The 20,489-nt window shown below is 49.7% G+C and overlaps 1 protein-coding gene across 6 annotated transcripts in view; it reads right to left on the reverse strand.

Annotated features, from left to right (window-relative positions):
* Window positions 1-20,489, reverse strand: part of Daam2 (dishevelled associated activator of morphogenesis 2) — a 96,055-nt gene that overhangs the window by 32,311 nt on the left and 43,255 nt on the right. For 5 of the 6 annotated variants that reach the window (XR_007211194.1, XR_007211193.1, XM_048347822.1 and 2 more), the window contains exons 2-10: window positions 14,659-14,872; window positions 11,835-11,924; window positions 10,384-10,458; window positions 9,726-9,820; window positions 6,591-6,924; window positions 5,729-5,839; window positions 4,258-4,361; window positions 3,172-3,238; window positions 1,921-2,038 (exon numbers count right to left, since the gene is read on the reverse strand). Coding sequence is in view for 4 of the 6 variants with exons in the window: in XM_048347822.1 (XP_048203779.1) it covers window positions 1,921-2,038; window positions 3,172-3,238; window positions 4,258-4,361; window positions 5,729-5,839; window positions 6,591-6,924; window positions 9,726-9,820; window positions 10,384-10,458; window positions 11,835-11,924; window positions 14,659-14,832 (1,168 nt within the window). In the remaining 2 variants the exon portion in view is untranslated. Of the gene's footprint in view, window positions 1-1,920; window positions 2,039-3,171; window positions 3,239-4,257; window positions 4,362-5,728; window positions 5,840-6,590; window positions 6,925-9,725; window positions 9,821-10,383; window positions 10,459-11,834; window positions 11,925-14,658; window positions 14,874-20,489 lie in introns of those variants that run through there. The other variant, XM_048347823.1, reaches the window with a different exon arrangement.

Genomic DNA, 20,489 nt, shown 5'->3' on the forward strand with positions numbered 1-20,489 from the left:
GTGGCCTGGTGTGACTGCCCAGGGCTAGGCTGTTGGCATGCCTTTCCCGACACACACACACACACACACACACACACACACACACACACGAAATTCCCAGACTGATGGAAGAGGCGATGCTACTGGTAATAATGAAGACTCACAGAGCAAATCATCTCCTATGCCCGACCTTCCATGGGTGTTCAACACCCATGACATATCTCTCTACTCTATGAGATGCTGCTTCCTGGTTGTGCTCTTTTCTGTTGGGACTCTGGTCATACTAGGCCCTGGAAATGCACATTGCTTTTTTATACTACCTATTTTTTTTAAAGCACCTGTTCTAAAATATTACCTGTTGAATAATTAAGCCTTCAGGGAAATTTTTAAAAATGATTTCAGGACTATATATATATATATGATCGCTCAACAGAGAAAGAAGGATGGAAACTGGTTACAGATGTGCACCAAGAGTTAAAGACATAGTTGACAGAAAAGCAGGGAGCTTTCTGGGTGGAGATGACCTTGAATTGTGAAGACGTGGATGCCCTGTGGTGGCTGGCCTTTCTCACAGGGCTCCACTCTCACCCACTCTACTCATTGTCTGGCTGGAAGTCAGCTTTTTCCATGTGACAACCACCAGTAATCCTCTCTTGATCTTTGATCCCACACACTCATCCTCCTGACCACCAGTGGAAGTCACCCAGCACAGCTGACATAAAACCTGACACCTAGAAATTGGCTGATCATTTCCTCAGTACCCCAAGTGGAATCAGCATAGAGAGACCCATTCACATTGCCCGGGAACCAACAAATGCAGGAACTTCCGGGAGGCAAAATAATAATAATAATAGGATTTTCCAGGTTCCCTCAATAGCTTCTGTGAAGAACTTCTGGGATGAGTTTTGGAGAAGAAATGGATTCCTTGCCCAGCTCTCTGTCTCTAGTTACTTTCTATACCTATGTCCTTAAATTCATCGTTAAGTAGCAGAGTTGTCCATTTTCTTTCCACCCAGGGGAATAGTCTAAATCTAGATCATTCATTCACAGAGACAGAATACCTCTCATCTAAAACTGTGACTTGGAGAAAGGAAAATCCCTTCTGTATGTAAAGAACTCAATACAAAAGAGGGATTATAGATGGACATTGTTCAAGTCGTCCTGAGGTTTACTGAAGAACCTCCCATCCTGGCTGGCTAAAAGTCACCACACAATGACAGCGATCACCACAAACCATCCCCGTAATCACCACCAGCACCGCCATCAACAGCTTGGTGAGCCTCACTAGGCTGGCCATTGTGGTAGATCACAGAAATTGTCCAAATATCCTATTTGGAGAAAAAACAAAGTGCCTAATCCATGGTGTAATGCAAGCTCGTTTCCAATGGCACTGTGAGTAACTATTCCTAAGTATGTGTAATTTATTCGATCCCAATGCACCCCTGGATCGTAAGCCACCTGCTTGTGAGAAGCTATTTGGTATCTGTAAAGAAAGGTGGTGGAAAGGTGCCAGGATTGGGAGTCAACAAGGAATAGATGGAAGAGTTGATAAAACTTCAAAAAACAAAGGCAAGTACATTATACATCTGGGCTACCACCCCGCCCCCCAACCACGACTCTTCTTTCCCGGAGCTCAGGGACTGAGTGTCCCTCTGTCAGGAGCTGACAGCAGAGCTGTCTGATTTTGCAGTGCTCAAGCTACCAGTTATTGGACTAAATATACTAAAGTTGCTCAGGGCCAACTCCCCAGCTCCTCCCGCGTGATCATGGACAGCCTGCCTATCCTAAGGGGGGCGGGGAGGAGCCTGAGTCATGGGCCCGGCCTCCCCAGGACAGATTCAGAGAGGAATGTGGTCCCAAGAGCCCTGAGAAGCCTCCTCTCCACTTGCCTGACGAGGACACGGGCAGGGCTCTGGCTGACCACAAGTGCGGGGTACTCACAGGGCATCTGCAGACAGTGGTGTAAGACAGAGAGCAGGCAGGGGTAGGCCTCCGTGTGCTTCAGCTTCTTGTGGATCAGCTCGAACATCTGGGAGGCGCTCTTCGTGTCGATGTGGACCTGGGGGGAGGGGGGGGGAGTTGAGCACATGGTGAAGGGGAGGAGCCGGAAGCAGAGGGAAAGAATAGGGAGATGAAAGGAAGACGAGTTTCCAGCCACCCACCCAGCCCTGGGAGACCTTCTCTTCCCCTGCCTCCGAGCTGGGCTTCATGGGAGGAAGATGGAGAAAAAGGGGAGGGAGAGGTGTTAATTACATAAACTAGAGCTTCTCTGCCTCAGCATTATCGGCTTCTTGGCCAGATGTTTCCCTGTTGCAGGAGCTGTCCTGTGTCAGCAGGTTGCTTAGCGGGATCCCGGGCCTCTGCTAGATGCACAGAGCCTCCCTGCCACTGACATCCCCATCAGAAACACCTCTCACTTTCACACGTCTGCCTTGGGGAAGGAGGGAGTCAAAACTGTCCATCCCTGCCTGAAAATCGTGGATGTGAACTAAGAGGAGGAACCACAGGGTGTAGGTGCTTCAAAACAGCACATGGCCCGTGGCCTGGCACGTGGCTTGTGGTATAACATGTGGACTATGACACAGACCCACTACCAGGGTTCGAGACCAAGGTGTGCTCTCTAGTCATGTGGCCAGCTATTCATGCTCTATGAGCCTGGCTTCCATATCCAGAAGTCCAGGTACGGGAGAGCAAAATGAGTGGGGTTTTGTCGGTGTAAAGGCACTGCCCAGGTGGCTGCTGTCTGGGTAGGATTTTTCTAATACATCTTATAAGCACAGAGGTGTAGATTTCTAGGATTGCCAGACTCCTATGAAAAAATTAATTTGTGTTACGTGGTTAACGATGGAGAGAGCTGATGGAGGAATATCACCGGAAAGATGAGGAAAACCAGCCCCAGGAAAGGCATTTTTTCCAACTAAGTACATGCAGAACATGGCTCTGTTTCCTTTCAAGTGTTTGGTCTCTGGGGCAAGTGACCCCAGCTGTAACCCATCGGGTGAGGTGACGGGAGCCAGGAAACCACACCAACATTTCAGAAGCAAGATCTGGACATGGGGGGGGGGGGAGGGGGCACCAGGGACAGAACCAACCCTGAAACCCTCAACCTCCAAGCCAAAACAGGGTCTAGAGCAGATTGTGGAGCCACCTTCGCACCCCAACTCAATCGGCCCACCCCCACGGGGTCCTCACCATGTCAAACCTCCGGGCTAGCTCCAGGTCATCTTCATTTCGGACCATCTCAAAGAAGTCTAAATGCCTGGATAGGACAGGGGTGGGGGAGAGGGGGCAAATGTAACAGGACAGCCTGGGCGGACTGGTTCAGTCCTTTCCACCCCTCTATGGAAGCTTCATTCAGGTAAACCTAAGGCAAGACCAGAAAGAGGCCTCCTGATGGAGGCTACATGCTTCCCTTAGAAGATCATACAGCCTCCCTTCAGGAAGGTCTTGGCAGATCCATAGAAACACTGTGGTCTTTCTCAACTCGGACTGACTGTACTGACCTGTCCGGCTTGATTGTCCTCGACCTTCATGCCGCAGATTGTTTAAGCAGCATCCTTATACTCTACCCATCAGATACCAGTAGAACCTCTGCCCCTAAATGTAAGAATCCCCAAATACCTAGCATTTCTGAGTGTCTCTGAAGGGTAAAATCACTCTCAGTCAAGGGATGACTACCTTACCCATGCACTTCATACTGTTCCCAAATCAGCCCTCAAAGATGATCTCTCACATTTTCTACTCTCATCCAAAACACCCTCTACCTCAAAACAATCCGTCCTCCCTCCCTTAAAACCCAGTGTGGTAAAAATAACCTGTACCAATGGGATATAACCCACTGAGTGCACTGGTAATGTAGAGGCGTTTAATGATGCCTTTGGCAGAGTCTACAGCATGCAACTTGGTTGGGACCATGCTCTGCTGGGGGGGAGGGGAGGGGGCTGCAAGATGGCCCCCAGCAACCAATCCCAACAGTGCCCCTCCCCTCAGCCAACCAAGGTGTGAAAAACCAAAGGACCCCTCCACGATTTCTAAACGTCCTCTGGGGGGCAGTGAGGCCGGATGGGGAACCCCTGGGTTCACCTGTCTTTAATATCACGCCTGCAAAAGGACGGGCAAGAACAAATTGGCCCTACACAGAACTGCTTCTGCGGACCTTGGTGGAGGGGAAGCAGAAGTGAAAGGGGACGAACTTTTCCCAAAGTCATGACCCGCCCCCCTCCGGGGCACTGACCCCACAGGTTTGCAGTGGGGTCTGGGGTGGGGCCAGGAACTTACTTGTCCAGGATGGCATTCTCATGTTGCCGGAGTTTGTCGATCACGGGCTGTATCCCCAGCATCAGAAACTCATATCGGAGATGGAGGCGGAACTCCAGATTATCCTGGGGATTGCCCAGAGAGAACCAGACCTGTGGGCTTGTATCATGTCCACAGAATCGCCGGTGGCCTCTTCATCACCAGCTATCGTCCCCTGTCATCTCCTCCTCATATCCCATAGTTCCAAGCAAGAGCAGAAGACAGCCCTTTGACCTCTTTCTCTAACACGAGCCGGTGACCAGCTCCCTCAAGCCTTCCCGCCTCACTTCCCTGCAGCCCTGCTTCCTTGTTCTCTTGGCCTCTGGCATCCAAGAATAGTATTCGAGAGAGATGGAGAGAGCACCAACTTTGGAGTGAAGAGTCCAATGGAGCCTGGTTTAAATCCCTGCTCTGTCACTGTGTAGTCTTGACAAAACCTTTGTTTCCTTGTTTGTAAAATGCCTGTACCATTCCTTGCCCATGGAGGTAAGTCATAGTCTCAAAAGTTACCTGATGCCAGCTGACCAGAAGGAATGACACCCGTGAACAGCTGCTACTGACCCAACCCAGGTGGTGTTAGCATCTCAAAGACAGATTATCCCCCCAGTCAACCTCACTAACTCAGGTCATCAGGACTGCATGCAAGGGGAAGAAAAAAAAAAAAGCTTGCTGGCTGAGAAGAAGGGAAAGTAGAGATCATGAATTTGTTCTCCTTGTCCCTTTTGTCCTTCAAGTTGCCCTTCATTGGGGACAGCTGATTGCCTTAGAATCTGAGACATTCACTTGATCTTCAAGTTCTTCTCATATGGCTATCTTGATGGTTGATCGATTCTACTTTGATCCCCAAAAAAGAGAAACCAGAAGCCATACATCCTGACAGAAGGTGCTAGAAGAACACATAACCTACTCAACCAGAAAGAAATCCAGAAAGCAGAGCTCTAGAAACCTCTAGAAAGAAGAGCTCAAAAAGGTTGCCCTCCTTCCAGAAACCATCTCTCACTACCTTGAGCTACCATCAGCCAGGCTTTCCGGGGATTTGTCCATGACCCACACGGTGCATGAAGAAAACCTCATGGAGCCCCCTCCAGCTGAGATAAAGCCCTTAAGAATGCCGAGGGACCCAAAGCCAGGGTGGCCTTGCTTACTGCTTTGAAAGCCACTGATAAGACAGAAGGGGTTACATGTAGTCCAGGTCTAGGAGATCTGGTGCTGCCCTTGGAACAGTGAGCTTCAGGACAAGCTGTTCTTTTTTTTTTTTTTTTTTTTTTTCTCAAAGTGTAAGCGTCACGCAGCCCAAAAGCTAACCCGGAGATGACGATAGCAGAAGTGGCCCACCCCGAGATGGCCCGTCCCTTCTCTCTACCACTTACCCAGGAAGCCTTCACACTCTTATGCCCTACTCCAGATTGAGAACCAGGGAGCACGCAGCAAGAACAGGGCAAAGGAGCCTCACCTCCCCGGCTCCAGCATTGAGGACAGCGTTGATGAAGGACATGATGGCTGTTTTCAGGTTCACTTCATCCCGGTACTGCCCCAAGCTTCGGTCTAGCTCATTCAGCAGGGTCTGGAGTGGAAGCCAAGACAGCAGTCATTGTGGGAGGCTCCGCCCCTTGGCTCCTGACACTCCATCCATCTAGGCGGTCTCCTCCATTCTCTCTCCCCACTCCTGTCTTTTCAGACCTCCCAGATCCTGCCTCTGCCCAAAGCCCTCCTCTGCCTCAGGGATGGGTGTCTGCTGCTGGGCAGTGGTGGTGTACTGTTTTCTGTGTTGCTCACCAGCTCTATGACCACATTTCCTACAATTTGCATCTTTTACAGAGCACCAGGGGCCACCTTCTGCATAGAGCAGGTAGCCAGAAATGTCTAGTACCAGGATGAGCAAACGCCTGTGTTGGCACTGCGAGACCTACCCTGTCAGGCATTGTGCTGACACTTCATATGTATAATTGATTCCATTTCTACCTTTCCGTGTAGGCCAGGAAGAAGACAAGAGACTAGGCATGGTGTGGTCCCCCACGGTCTTCACGCTAAGCAGTAGCTTAGACCTTAGGCCTAAAATATCTTGACCCAAGCAATTGCATTTAATTCAACAATTCTTAGCGGAGTCCCTGTCATGAGCTGGTTACTGGGCTCGGAGCTGTAGAGACGCAAAATGGAATCGGCCCAATATTCCAGCCTCTAGACACCGGCTTGGGTCCCAGTCTTCTCTTGCTCCTCAAGCAGGTGTCCAGCTCTCCCTCAGTTTCCCTTACGGAGCCCCCAGCCCTTCCCTCTCACTCGGCATCACCCCCGCTCCACCCTGATGGACCCCTCACCTGGAAGCGCGTTCTCTCCGCCGCATACACCTGGTAATGCAGCATGGCCTGCAGCACCTTCTTGTGGCCTCCAGGTACCAAGCACACAGCACCCAAGATCTCCAGCACAGCCACTTTGGTCTTGCTGTTCTCGGTGCGCAGGCTCTGGGCAATGGTGCTGATGGCCTCGGGCTGTGCCAACACGTGGGCCCGCCCTTGGGAGTTGTTCATCAGGGCCTTGATGCAGCCGATGAGGGAGGTGTGGATGCGGCTCTCGCAGGTAGCGTGGTCCATGCTCCGCAGGAAATTCAGCAGACAGGCCAAGCCCTCCAGCTCGATGAAGCGGGTCACAAACCTAGCAGCCAGAGCCATCCACGGAGACGTGAACCTGCGTCGGCATTTCCTCCCAGGTACATGTGCAAACAGTGACCCCACTCACCTGTGCTCCTCCGGGTACCAGGTCCGACCTAGAGTAGCTGTTCAGCTCATTTACGAGACGTACCCACCGCACTGATGAGAAGACTGGCATTTTCTCCGCATTTTAAAGACTGGGGGTCATGGTTTCAGTACGAAGTGTCTCCCAAAGGGTTTTATAGACAACGGTTTGATTCCCCCACTGGTGGTACTGCTAGGGAAGGTTCTGGAAATGTGAGGAGGTGGAGCCTAACTAGAGAAAATTGGTCAATGAGGGGCGGGCTCCGGAGGGCTGTATCTTGTCTTAGGCTCTGAGCTGTCTCTGTCTCTCTCTGTTTCCGGTCTCCCATGAGTTAAGCAGTCTCTGCCCTGGTCAGGTTCTAGCTTGCCTCAGGCCCAGAAACACGAACCCTCCAACATGGTGAGCCAAAGTAAACCCTTTCTGTCTTAGGTTGCTTTTCTCAGGTAACTGGCCAAAGCAATGGAAAGCTAACATAATGGACATTTGCATATCATTGGCCGTGAGTTGCATTCAGACAATTACCGTTAGATGATAAGGACTAGTCGAGGAAACAATCAGAACCACTGAATCAAGAGTAGGAAACTATATTTCAGGGGATTTAAGAAATCCGGCGGAGTTATCTTTAAATGTTAGGGGAACATCAAAATGCATTCAGTCGGGGCCTTCTCAGCCTGAGTCCTGTGTTCCTCTAACGGATTGAGAGATAGCACTCAGGGTCTAGCGGCTTAGATGGAAAATTACATTTTTACTTAGATAGAAAATTACATTTTTGCTTTTAATAACCACTCACCAAAATTTAGCATTTGCCTTCCATTGGAGGATGTAGGCTATAAACAACGGCATTATTAGCAGAATCTGTGGCTTTCTTACTCAAAGAAATCACTGCTATTTCCCTATCCAATTATAGTTGTTGCAGATGCCTGGAGATGCCATTTACACCTATCAGTACCTCGAGATTATAACAGTTATCAGACCTGCTGCCAATTCTCACTACTGGAGGCATAAAACAGAGGCACTGCTATGGCTTCTCTCATGCATTTTTAATACATACTCGCTATATTTTAATTGCATTTGGTTTATTCCTTAACCTTGCTCTTTACATATTTTATTCTCTTAAAACATCATTTCTGAGAAATCCTGAGGTTTCCTCAGGGTGCCAGACATATTGGCAATACACACACATTTAAAAAAAATAACAAAAAAAAACAAGGTTTGGAATCCTTAAGTTAGTAGCGTCATTAATGATCTGAGGAAATTGTTATAAATTTACCTTAGGGAAGGAACATTATATGGAATTGCTGTAGAAATGTATCTGTATGTCTTTTATATTGTTGTATAAATATACCTAACACAAAAGAGAATATGCTTTCAAATTTGGTTAAAAATAAGCATCTTTCTTTGTGTTTTTTTTTTTGTTTCTATTATATGTTCTTCTGTAAATTTCCACAATGGCACTGGAATGAGAATTGTATTAAGGGACAGTCAAATGAATTGAGGTAGGAGATGAGCCTGCCCGTACTCCTCAACCCCTTGACATCTTGGCTACTTCAGCCTTTCCATCTCCTTTGCTCAGACTGACCCCACTGTAAGCCAAGGGCACAGAGATAGGCATGCTCCCAGTCCCTTATTGCCCATTCTCAGGCTCCCAGAACTGAGAACAATATGACACACATACACACCACACCCCTCCCCAAAGCAGATGGCTAGTAAATGTCAAATTAGAGGCCCTCTGGAGAAACAAACAAACAAAAAACCTGAACGTATTGCTCACCTATTTTCCTGACCAGGACTGTGTATTATTCCTAGCACTGATCATCCCAAGCTACCAATATCATTGATAGACTTGGTGATTGATGGGTGATATCATTGATAGCTACCAATGATGCCATTGAACATGGACTTGAAGAGAGATGCACCATTGTATAGGGTCTTTGCCATGCACATACATTGAGTGTGATCTGAAGAACATGCCTCATAGTAAAAAAAAAAAGCATATATAATAGCACAATATGTTAAAAATAATTAGGTAGTTGGAGAGTGATACGTTTCAAAAGATTGTTTCGATATAAATTATTTGGTTACAGGTGCACACAAATTAAATGATCTTATTATACCCTAGTTATTAGGCGTATGTGGTTTAAATTTTAATCAAAACTGACTTGAACAGTTGGTCTGCGAAATTGTTGAAGATTTAACGCAACACTGGACAGAGCTAAATACAAGAAACCCCTTGTGGCTCTTGGCCCTCCATGGACGCTGCACTTGGTCTGGAAGGACAGGGTCGGGTCCTACCGTGACCTTTGGGACGTCCATCCATCCACCCATTCCTTTCTCTTTGCCTCCTTGGCTTCCCCTCCTCAAGGCACCCACAGACTCCACATCTCCCCCTCATGGTTGGAGAAAGTCTCAAGCGCGCCCACCTCCTTCCTAGCTTGGCGCTCACTCTGCTCATTCCCTTCCTCAGACAGTTCTTTCGCTTCTCCCCTCCTGCCCTCCCCTCCATTCCTCCCCTCCTGTCTGCCCCTTGTAGCCTCCCAGCAGTGCAGTAAGAACTGGGATATAAAGTGGATGAGGTGGGCTCTAGGGAAGGCTGGGAGTAGAGCTGGCCAAGGGGACCAGCATGGGACAGAGCCCCACGGAAAGCTTCAGGAAGTCAAGGGATGCGCCGCACCGGGCAGGGGCATTCCAAAAGGGAAAGAAGGTGAAGCAGGCTGGCTTACCTCATGGGCTGCGTCCGGAGAGCCGTCTTCAGGTCCTCCACAACTTTGTTCCTCATCTCCATCTCCTCCTCATCATAGGCGTACAGGCTCTGCATCTGGGGCCAGCCAGTGGAAGAGGGAAGCGGTTACACCAAGCTCTCCATCTGTAGCACAGACTCCAAACCCAGATGTGACCCTAGGGTCACCCTTGCTCAGGAAGGGCAAGGCCACAGGAATGGTTTACTAAGACAGAGTCAGACTCTAGACCCAGGGTCTCCCCATCTGTGAAGTGGGGAGTCTTAGTGGCTGACTGAGTGACTGTGCGATGTCGAGATGTGTGTATGTGTGTGTGTGTGTGTATGTGTGTGTGTGCGCGTGCACATGCACCACCTCAGGGCCTAGGTGCCATTCCTGAGCCTTTGTGCTCTGCCATGAGCCACAGCTCCACTTTGTCATCGTTGGTAGTGTCTTGGGGATAAGAGTCTCACGGACTGTGCTGCCTGGGCTGGATTGTGAGTCCCCACCAATGAGAGAAAGGGCCGATCATGAGGAACAGCCACTGGAGAGCTGCTGAGCCCCAGGGAATGAGATAGGAGGAGGCCAACAGGTGCGGTTAGGTGGGGGGCTGGCGCTGCCCCCTGTGGACGGCGTGGGGAAGCAGGAGAGGAGCAGGGCTTACCGCCGCCATGGAGTTGATGCGTTCAATGTAATAGTCGGGCCAGCTGGTGGCCAGCTTGTTGGGGTCCTCCTGCTCCTGGAACAGGAAGGAGGGTATGAGTCCATCCACATGGCAGCACAGGGTTCCATTCCCTGCTCTGCCCACAGAGGGCGACATGAAGGAAGACACAAAGTCTCCCCTGACTTCCACCACTTCCTCTTAAAATGCTCACCGCCAGCAACCGAATCTCATAGCCAGCCAATAACCTGGGCAGGCCATGACACCATACAGGTGTGTGCTTGCAGTGGGAAGTATACAATGTTTTAAAAATATTCCTTTTGACCGGTTTTATCAATGCTGCCTATACGTAACACAATATAGTTTTCTGACTAGAGAGTCGAATACAAATTCATGTTTATATATTTCACATCTTTCGTGTTTCTGATGATATTTTTTCGTAATATATAGAAGTACTGGTGCGTGGTAGTTTGGGGATTTAGAACAGGGATACAGCTTCAGAGTTTGATAAATGGTGACTACAGAAAGGGGAGAAGAAAGTCCCACAGTCCTAGGTTCTGGGACGACTGGAAGCCCCTTCGAGGTCACTGTCTCGGTGGCCGGTGGCTTCACTGCTTGCCATCTGCATAGAATGAAGGGTGTGACTAATTCTCTATTTTTTCCTCGGGTTCCCTCCAACTCTGGACGGTGTGTGATTCCAGTCCTCCTCTCCCACAAGGTTAGCACGGAGCCCTGAGAAGGAAGCCCAGGAAGACCAGGAGAAGAGCCAGGATCAGGGGGCAGGAAGCATGAAGGAGGAACATCTCAGACCCGCCAGGACCTCCCGGAGGGTACAGGAGTAACTAGACCTACACCCCCATTTATCACCCTCTGTGATGGGGGGAACAAGTTGCACCCCAAATCCGAGGACAGAGGAGAGAAGAGGAAGGTGGGCCAAGAAGAGAAAACCAGAGTGGAGAAACAGAAAAGCTAAAAGTGAGCACGAGAGAATAAGAGAGGAGAGAGAGGGGTGCAGAGATGGAGGAGGGGGGTGGGGAATCATCAGAAGACCAGCAGCTTCTCCACAGAGCAGAGTGGGGAGCCCTGAGGAGAACAAAGGACCTGGTGTGAGCCCCAACCGGGAGAGGGCAGAGATAGAACACCCACAAGCAGACTCCCCATCTGCCACCCCTGTGAGCAGAACCCTTATGACCAAGGTGCCCAGGGTATGGCACGAGCACCAGCGGAAGGGAGTCAAGATGGCTCTTCTTTGCTCTCTGGGAGCCAGCTCCACTCCTGGAACCTGGCAAGGACCTGCCCACTGCTTTTGTTTTGAAAATAGAATCCTGGTTTCCTGTATGGAAGGGGCTGCCCCTGCTAAGGCCCCTGAGGTGCAGTGGGAGAGAGGGGAGTCAGAGGAAAGAGGGAGGGGTCAGATGATTGACAGAGGGAGGGCGGTGGGGTCGGGGAGGTACCTTCTTCTTGCTGCAGTAGATCTGCCATTTCTTCTCAGGGGGCAGTGCAAACACAGCCTCCCGGTTTTTGTCTGTGAGATCCAATTCATCCTGCAAAGACAAAAGCAACAAACATGTCTGTCCTCCAAGGATGCTGGAGATCAGAATATTCAACCCTACAAGAAACTGTGAGGCACGGAACCTGCCCCTCAACCTGCCGTCTTCCTCCCGAAGAGCCTCATGCATGCCACTACTTCCACCAAACCTGTGCTTCTTCTACCCATGATCCCTTGCTTCCTGGCCATGCCACCTTGTCCCCCACCAAGCACCCCCCCTCCGGGCCCCCCTGTTCCCTGCCTTTGGGCCTGACTTAGCTGCTCCCCTATCTTCTTGCCCAGGGTGTCTTGTCTCTCTGCCATGGTCTTTCCTAATCTTGTCCACGGCACAAGTCAAGGTGTGATGAAGAAAGGAGTAAGCTACAGATCTGGTCCCTCCTCAGATCCCTGCTTCATCCTTCAGGCCTGCCGAGTCTCTCTCCCAGAAATTCCCCGGCTCCCGTAAGTTCCTCACAGGAGTCTTAGCATAGGCTGGTGGAATGGGGAGTGTGATCTGAGCAGAGTAGAAAAGTCATGTCATTCCATGAGGAGTGAAGTAATGCCACGCGTGGGACCAAGATGAGACCATGCACTCTCAAAGCTCGGCGCTCACTAGGACTTGAAGGAACAGAACACGTGAGCTACTGAGTCGATCATACCTTAGGGCCACTCTGTAGGTAGTTTAGGGTGACTTTATAGCTTTAGCTGCACTGACTGGTCCCTGAATTCTTCTCTTTTTGAATCAGTGTTTAATCCTGTAATTAATGAGCAATTCCAGGGCCCATTTTTTTAAAAAAAATAGTTTACAGGCCATGGGGGACCTAGTATGCTTTTCAACTCAGTGGTGAGCCTTTTCAAAATCAAAAGCAAAACTCACATTAAGTCCTCAAAGCATAATATTACTAACCATAATATTTTCAGGTAGGATAAACGAGAGTAGTGACAAATAAAGAAGCAGGGGTCTTAAATCTTAACACTTATAATCTTTAATCTATACTTTTATTCTCCAAAGAAACATTTAAGAATTTTCACAGCCGTCAGAACTGCCAGATAGAAATGTAACATGAGCGCCATACATACACTTTAACTTTTTTTCTAGTCATATTTAAAAATTATAATGGAGAATTCGGTGACATTGATCTTATGACTACACTTTATTGCCACCAGTAATGACTAAAATATGATCATTTCAACATGTAGTAAGTGTAAAAAAATTAGTAAGCAAATTGTCAGATATTAGAGATCCCTTTTCTTCCCCCTCAAACTAAGTCTTCAAAACTTGGTGTTTATTTTGCACTTAAAGCTCATCTTAGTGTAGACAGGGCAGTAACCCCAAGTGTCCGAGGGCTTCCATTTGGACAACACAAGCAACAAAGGTTTGAAATAATGCCCATCCCTCCCCCACCTTTGCAACTAAAGACTTTCGCAGAGTTTGTGCCCAATGAAGGTGGGGCTTCTTTTTGTTTGTTTTTGCAGAACCGTCCTCTACCTATCCCAGGAATATCCTCAGTTAAAACTCTCAGAACCAACAGGAACCAGTGGTATCCTACCTACTTGGAATCTGAGATCTGAGGATTATTGTTTGAAGTCAGTCTGGACAGCAAAGTCTGTGAGACTCTTATCTCCAATGAATCACCAAAAAGCTAGAAGTGGAGGTGTGGCTCAAGTGGTAGAGAGCCCTGCCTTGAGCAACAAAACCAACCTAGAGTCTTGAGTTCAAGCCCTGGTACCAGAAAAACAAAAATCCATATATTTTACTCGAGAACATATCCCTGGGTAGCACCAATCGGACTCTAAACACCAGCAAGCACTTCGTTCCCTGACTCTAGCCCAGAGAAAGGTAGAATCAGAAACAATGGAGGAAACTGGACACCTTTCTTATAGAGTTTGCATGGCCTCATCTTTTGGTGTGCCTGTATTTTGGAAGGAATGGGTTGCCTTGATCAAATGCATCTCTTAGCAAATATGAGTTAATGACACACATTCCAAAACACAGCCCTGTTTCTCTATTGGCTCCATGACTGGCCAGTCAAGGGAATGAGTGAGCATTTAAGTTTCTTGGTACATGAACTTGTACTTCGAGCTGTAGGCCCTCAGGTGCAGGCCCTGTGGTCTCTGTCCAGGGCCTTGTTCACTGTCAGGCTTTATCTCCTAAAAGGAGGATCACACATCCTTCATGTTCTGTCTCCTTGTGGTCAGGATGTGAAGGTTCACGCACAGGGCTTCTCCTAAACACAGGTGGTGTGCAGTTCTGCACGGGCATCGCAAGTCAGGACGACCTTGTGCTCCTGGGGCAAAGGACACAGCGTCGCAGCCAAGATCTTAAACCAGGCTAGGACATGACATATGCACTTCGGCCTCCATCTTTGTAGCCAATCGCACCCCCATACTGAGGCACCCAGTGTCTGTCCACAGAATAGACACGATTCTGCCCCTGAAACTAAAAGATCCCAGGCAAGCTCCAGAAAACCAAAGAGAAAAAGGAGTCCAAGTTCTCTATTTTGAGTCTTCTTGCTGCCTTGTTTCGCAGTTGCATGGATTGGCCCCTTAGCGTGCCACAGTGTAGTCTAGAATTTAATAGCAGCAGGAGGGACTCTGTTTCCCCTACACTGGGGAGGTGTTTGGGGAAGCCCACCTCAGCCCCTGGAAGAGCGCTGAGAGGTGGCTCCTGCCCTGGGTCCCCCTCTTCCTGTCCATCCACCACGGTCCCCGTCATCACCGGCCCCTTGCCCTCCCCAGCGCCCACTCACCACCAGCTCTGCAAAGCGGACGTTGAGCTCCTCGGGGTTCGGGATGGTGCTGGAGAACTCCATGTACTGCAAGGCATGGCTGTCCCGGAGGTCCATCTCAGAGAGGTCGCTGCCTCCAAAGCAGCACAGGAAGCCCACGCCATGGCGGCTCCTCTTGCGGGGGGCCATGGTCATTGCAGGCAGGGGCGGGTTAGTCGGGGGTCCTCATCGCAATCTAGGCAGCGGGACAGAGAGCACGGGTGGTCAGGCATGGCAGATAGAGGTCGCTCTGCCTTTGGAACCGCCTTGTCCCTCAGCTCCATAGCCAAGCCCCCCCTCTCTTCCCTTCAGACTCTCTCTGTTTCCTGTGGCAACTCCCACGTGAGACCATTTACTTGTCCCACAGGGCCCTTGAGTGGTTCCTGCCACAATGCTTTTCCATTCCCTCCCCTTGGCCCCCGGAGAAGAGAGGAAGACGGTCTTCACAGCATAAGACTTCCTGGGGGCCAGAGCTAGTGACCATCCAGTGCTGGTCATGATCCCTGTCCTCTGGGGCATGCATGTCCAGCAGGGTTTGCTGGCTCACTTGATTCATTTTGTGATCTGGGGTGGTAGATTTATCCAATGGGGAGGGAAGAGTGGACATTGGCTAGCAGAGCAAACACGGGGCTAATTATATGGCCCAGCTCTTAGAACAGGAGCCCTCTGAGTGGTTGAGGACGGAAGGATTCAGAGTCTTGCTCGGGTTCCTGCCCACTCTGTCCTACTTGGGAACACTGAGATGATCATTCAGGCCAGGGCTCATTTGAGCATCTGGAAGAAGGAGGTGGACCCTCAGAGGGGTAGCCCAAAGTACCAATAGAGAAAATCCTGGGTGACGGGGCTGAGCATTGCAAAGGTCTCCAACAGGCCCAGCCTGTTCAAATGTGGTCACATCTTTCCACACCATCCAAGGACAGAGGACATGGACCTGGCCAGACACTAGAAGTGATGGCCAGCCAACAGCTGAGCAGTGATTGGAGCAGAAAGACGTAGGCCTGGGCTGGCCTCCCAGGAAGTCTAGCTCAGTCGTGAGCGGCTTGAGAAAAAGAAACACTGACCCAGACACAACGGCTGCACAGTTGCTAGCGTAGCACCAACCACTGGCCCCGAGGCCTCCCAAGGACAAAAGCATCCTGTGCCCGCCAGCCCCTTCCCACCCCACGCACGAACTTTAACTTTGTAGATATCAATGTGAGCTTCTGCTTTTATCGCTGTTGAGTGTTCTTGACTGAGCTATTTCTCTAGGACCCGAATCATGAATAGGTTCGAATTTCTGCATGGCTGTCGCACACGCCATTGCTGATTATAAGAAGAACATAAATGCCAATTACAATAAGAAAATGAATCCCCATGACAGGACCACCTCTGGGATTCCAGAGCTGTGTGCGGATACATGAGGGTACAGCCCAGACACCAGCTCTAAATCCACGTTATGACTCTTTCCCAACGCTCTTTTTTCATAAAGACAACCTGAGAGCTGTTCTCTAAAGCCCCATGAAATTCAAATATGCTAAATCTATTTAACTCCTTGGAACGGGGCTCTTTCAAATCTTATCAAAAAGGAAAACAAGATAAAGATGGTATCCATGATTCCTAGTGGATTCCATAACATCCACAGAACTCTGCTTTATTTCCCAACGCCCAACACTCTAACTAATAACTTAAATGTAATCTTATCTGGCCTCTCATAGAAGTCATGATTCATTTTAATTATCATTCTAGAACTTCCTACTGACTCCATTTTTATCTTTATAAACTTTGTGGTGTCTTTTGAATAGACTCCCTCAAGCCTCAAGTACAGTGTAGTATCTAAGGAGGTGTTATGTTATTGGTTAGCTTCTGTCTCTCTGGCACTCACTCCGTACCTCATAGCTAATAAAGAACTTGTGAGGGTTGTGTGTATTAGTGTGCACCTGTAATCCCAGCTACTTGGGAGACAGAGATACAAGGCCAGCCCAGGCAAAAGCTTGATACCTTACCTGAAAAATAAGCTAAAGCAGAAGGGGACAGACACATGACTTAAGAGGTAGAGCACTTGCCTAGCATGGGTCCTTATTAAACATTCAGGAAATATGGACTGAAATATCTAAGTCCTGGAAGTTGGTAAGTACTTAGAAACCTTTGTAGAGAGGGCAGCCCCTAGGGCTGGACACTCGTGAGGAAGATGAATAGCCATCCTAGTTCACGGCAGCAAAGACCTGAGAACAACAGAAGAAAAGGAGACTCGGGGGGGGGGGGGGTTGCAGTGGGAATTGGCAGCCAAGGTCATGAGGTGGTGAGACAAAACCCAGGCGATGGTTTCACACAGCCCCTGGTCTGCAGGCAGGCAGGCAGGCAGGCTAAGGGCTCTCTGGCCCATTGGTGCAGAACACAGAGTGAACCCCCCTTTGCTTCATTAGCCTCCAAAATGCAGTGGGAGGCTGGCTGGGTAGGACACGGGGCACAGGAAGCTCGCAGGGGAGACAGGGAGACTGGACAGGCAGCATGGTGAGGCTCTAGGAGGGATGGGCCGGGTTTAGGAGAGCCTGTGATCCCCGCTTCCTGCCTTCATTCTCCCCATCTTCCTGTCCTCATTCCCAGTCTCCCACCTCAGCCTTCTTTGTTCTTTGGCTGCTAAGCCAAGCCTTGCCAGGCGGAATCGGAGGGTAAGCGATAGCTGTCGCATCCTGGTTCTGCCTTACACCTGCTGTTCACAGCCATGAGTGCTCTGAGTCGTCAATTCCTTGCAATATCTGCTCTCCGACGTTTCAGCATTTCCTCTGAGTGTGGGAAGGGGGGTGCTGTGGCCCTGGGGTAGGGAAGTGGGAAGAAATGAACACAGACCCTCTAACAGGAAGTCCCGCCCCCTCCCCCAGAAGAGGGCCATGGGCTCTGCAGAGTGGAGCATATTAATGCTTCTGAGGGGCAGCCCGTATGACAGCTCCCGGCCCCGCATACGTTCCTGAAGACAAGCCCCCTCCCAACAAACCCCCTCTTAGTCATTTTTCCTCTTCCCTGTTTATGAGGTCCCACCTGAACCTCTAAGATTGAAACCCCAGCAGGAAGGCAGCTTCAGAAAACATGGAGCTTCGGGGCAATGATGAGAAAAATGAGATTGAGAGAGGAAATGTCCTATCTGAGGTCACACAGCTAGAGATAGGTGGGATTAAAACTCAGGACTCCAACACACAACTACCCCACCCTGTCACTGGGTCTTTGTCTCATCGTGCCTTCCAGACCCCCCAACCCTCATGGTTCGCTTGAGAATATTGAGTTCCAAAGGCTCCCACAGATCAAGAAGGGCTAGAGGAGATCCCCAAGGCTGCTTGCTTCTCTTCTCCCCCATGGGTAGGAAATCATTTCCATCATCCACCACCCTGATCCAGCATTTCCCTCACCCCAGCTTCCTGCTGACAACGGCAGAAGCAGAGGCCCGGAAGTCAGATAGCCTAGGCTTTGACTCCTAGCTTTGCCTCCCCCGTGGGTGACTCTGGGAATGTCCCTTAATCCCTCTTCTATATCACCAAAATCTTTATCACCAAAATAGCCACTTCCTCAATGGTTGCCGATAAAACCGTGAAAGTTAAAAATCTCAGGGCATCTGGATGGAAACCAGCATGGCGGGTCACCACGAGGTAAAAACCGGCTCTGTCTAGCGTGGCAGCCCTTCGCCAGACCAGATGGGGCTGCCAAGAGCTGATCTTTAGGAATTAACTCAGCCAGACTTAAGAAATCACCCAATGGTACCTTCAAGACCCAGGAAATCCAGACCAGAGGGATTTGTCTTTAGTCTGAGCTCTGAGCCCATAGGAAAGAACATAAAGCAATGCTTGATTGAATATGCTATTAATATGCTAATTATCCCTGATTTAGTCACATATATATTAAAAGAAAGTATTGTACTCCACAAATCATATATATATATATATATATATATATATATATATATATATATATATATATATATGATTGTTCTGTGTTGATGATAAATAAAAATAAAACTTAAAAAGGAAAAGAAAGGAAAAGCTAGTCCTGGTCACCAACCCCAGGTTGAGCATGGAAAGATAAGGTAGCCGGAACTATTCCTGCAAGTCTTTGGGAAAGAGGAGCAATGGTGACTCCATCTCAAAGAACAGAGAAACAACCGAACAACAAAAGCAAGGACAGAAGGAAATCCCGGGGTCTAGAACTCAGGCTAGAGGGATTTGAAGCCGCTGCTTGCATCACCTGGTTTTCCCTTCTGTGGAACAATCCGCATCAGTAGTAGCACCTGCCTTTCATGTGCTATCCCCTCGCTCTCTCCTCTCTTCCTGGGGCACGGGGCCTTCTTAAGGACTGTCAATGCTGAAACAAAGGCTGTCAAGCCTAAGACACCAGGCCATTAGGCTAACACTGCCTGTGATGGCAGAGGCTGGTCCTGCCATGCTGTCCATCACAATCACAATCAGCCCCTCCATACACTGCACTTGGGTCAACTCTGAGCCTGGGGCCTCTCCCAGCTCTGTCGCTAGCACTGAAGGACCATACACTGTCTCTGAGTCTCCGTTTCCTCCCTGTGCAACAGCTGGCTTCAGCCAAAGACCTTTCCCACTGCCTGGCTGTATCCTGTTCCCAAAGACTTCCCCCAGGGCTCTCCACATCCGGTACCAGCATTGCTCCCACGTTCTGCCCCAAGCTTGCCAGGACCTCCTGTTACGTGACTTCATCCCTCCCATTTGGTCTGTAAAGATGAAAGTCATCACCCTTACGGCCAACCCCTGACTCCTAATGGCTCCACACAGCAGCTTTTGCACTGTAGGACTTCAGACACCGGATAGCGTCAGTGCTTATTGCTCAGAGTTAAGTAAAGGCAGAATAAGGCTAATACTTAAGATCTAGCTACTCATTGCACACTGGAATCAAGCTACATGTGTGTGTGTGTGTGTGTGTGTGTGTGTGTGTGTGTGTGTGTACATACCAGTACTGGGGCTTGAACTCTGGGGCCTTGCACACTCCCTTAGCCTTTTTACTCAAGGCTGGCACTCTACCACTTCCAGCATTTTGTTGGTTGATTGGAGATAAGAGTGTCACAGACTTCTCTGCCCAGGCTGGCTTCAAACCATTGACCCTCAGATCTCGGCCTGCTAAGTAGGTAGCTTAGCGAGGTGTTTGGACAGGGTGACCCGGTCCATCCTGGAAGTGGTGAAGGGAAAGGCAGGATAAACTTCCAGGAGAAGGTGAGTCGGTCTTAGATGAGAGAATTAAGGAAGAATACAAGGGCTGGGAAGAGGCATAGTCGGCAAAGGCATGGAGAGGAGGAAGAGCACAGCATGAGCGAGGCCAGTGTCCTGGCTTTGGGACCCCGTTCTTTTGTGGCTAAGCCTCTAGGAAGAGGAATGGACGGGGTATACAAGTGGAGACACTGCTCCCCAGTTGCCGAGGGCTGGGAATGGGGCCCAGAACTTCCCAGAACTGCTGCATTGGAAAGGAAGAATGTAAAGGATTCCTTGCTTCTCAGGCAGGAAGTTGAGCATCGACCCTCCTGGGCTGCTGGGAGTCACCTAGGAAATGGCCTTGCCCAGGGCCAGCTCCCAGAGGAAATGCCTATACCCCAGGCTGTACCACTGGGCCCTTTGCTTACCCTCCTCCCCTTTGCCACCTGTGCAGCCCTTGCCCTCATCCCACACAGACCGGCTTCTCACACTCTGTGGGCAGCAGCAGACCTGGCCTCGCCGCCCCTGCGCACACGCACCTCTTCCCCGATGCCGTCTGAACCCTCCATGCACAATGCTCTCCCACAAGTGCAGGGGGATTCTGGGCAATTGCAATCAGCTCCAACTATATGTGACTCC

This window comes from Perognathus longimembris, chromosome 6 (assembly GCF_023159225.1).
Source record: "Perognathus longimembris pacificus isolate PPM17 chromosome 6, ASM2315922v1, whole genome shotgun sequence".
Lineage (NCBI taxonomy): Eukaryota > Metazoa > Chordata > Mammalia > Rodentia > Heteromyidae > Perognathus > Perognathus longimembris.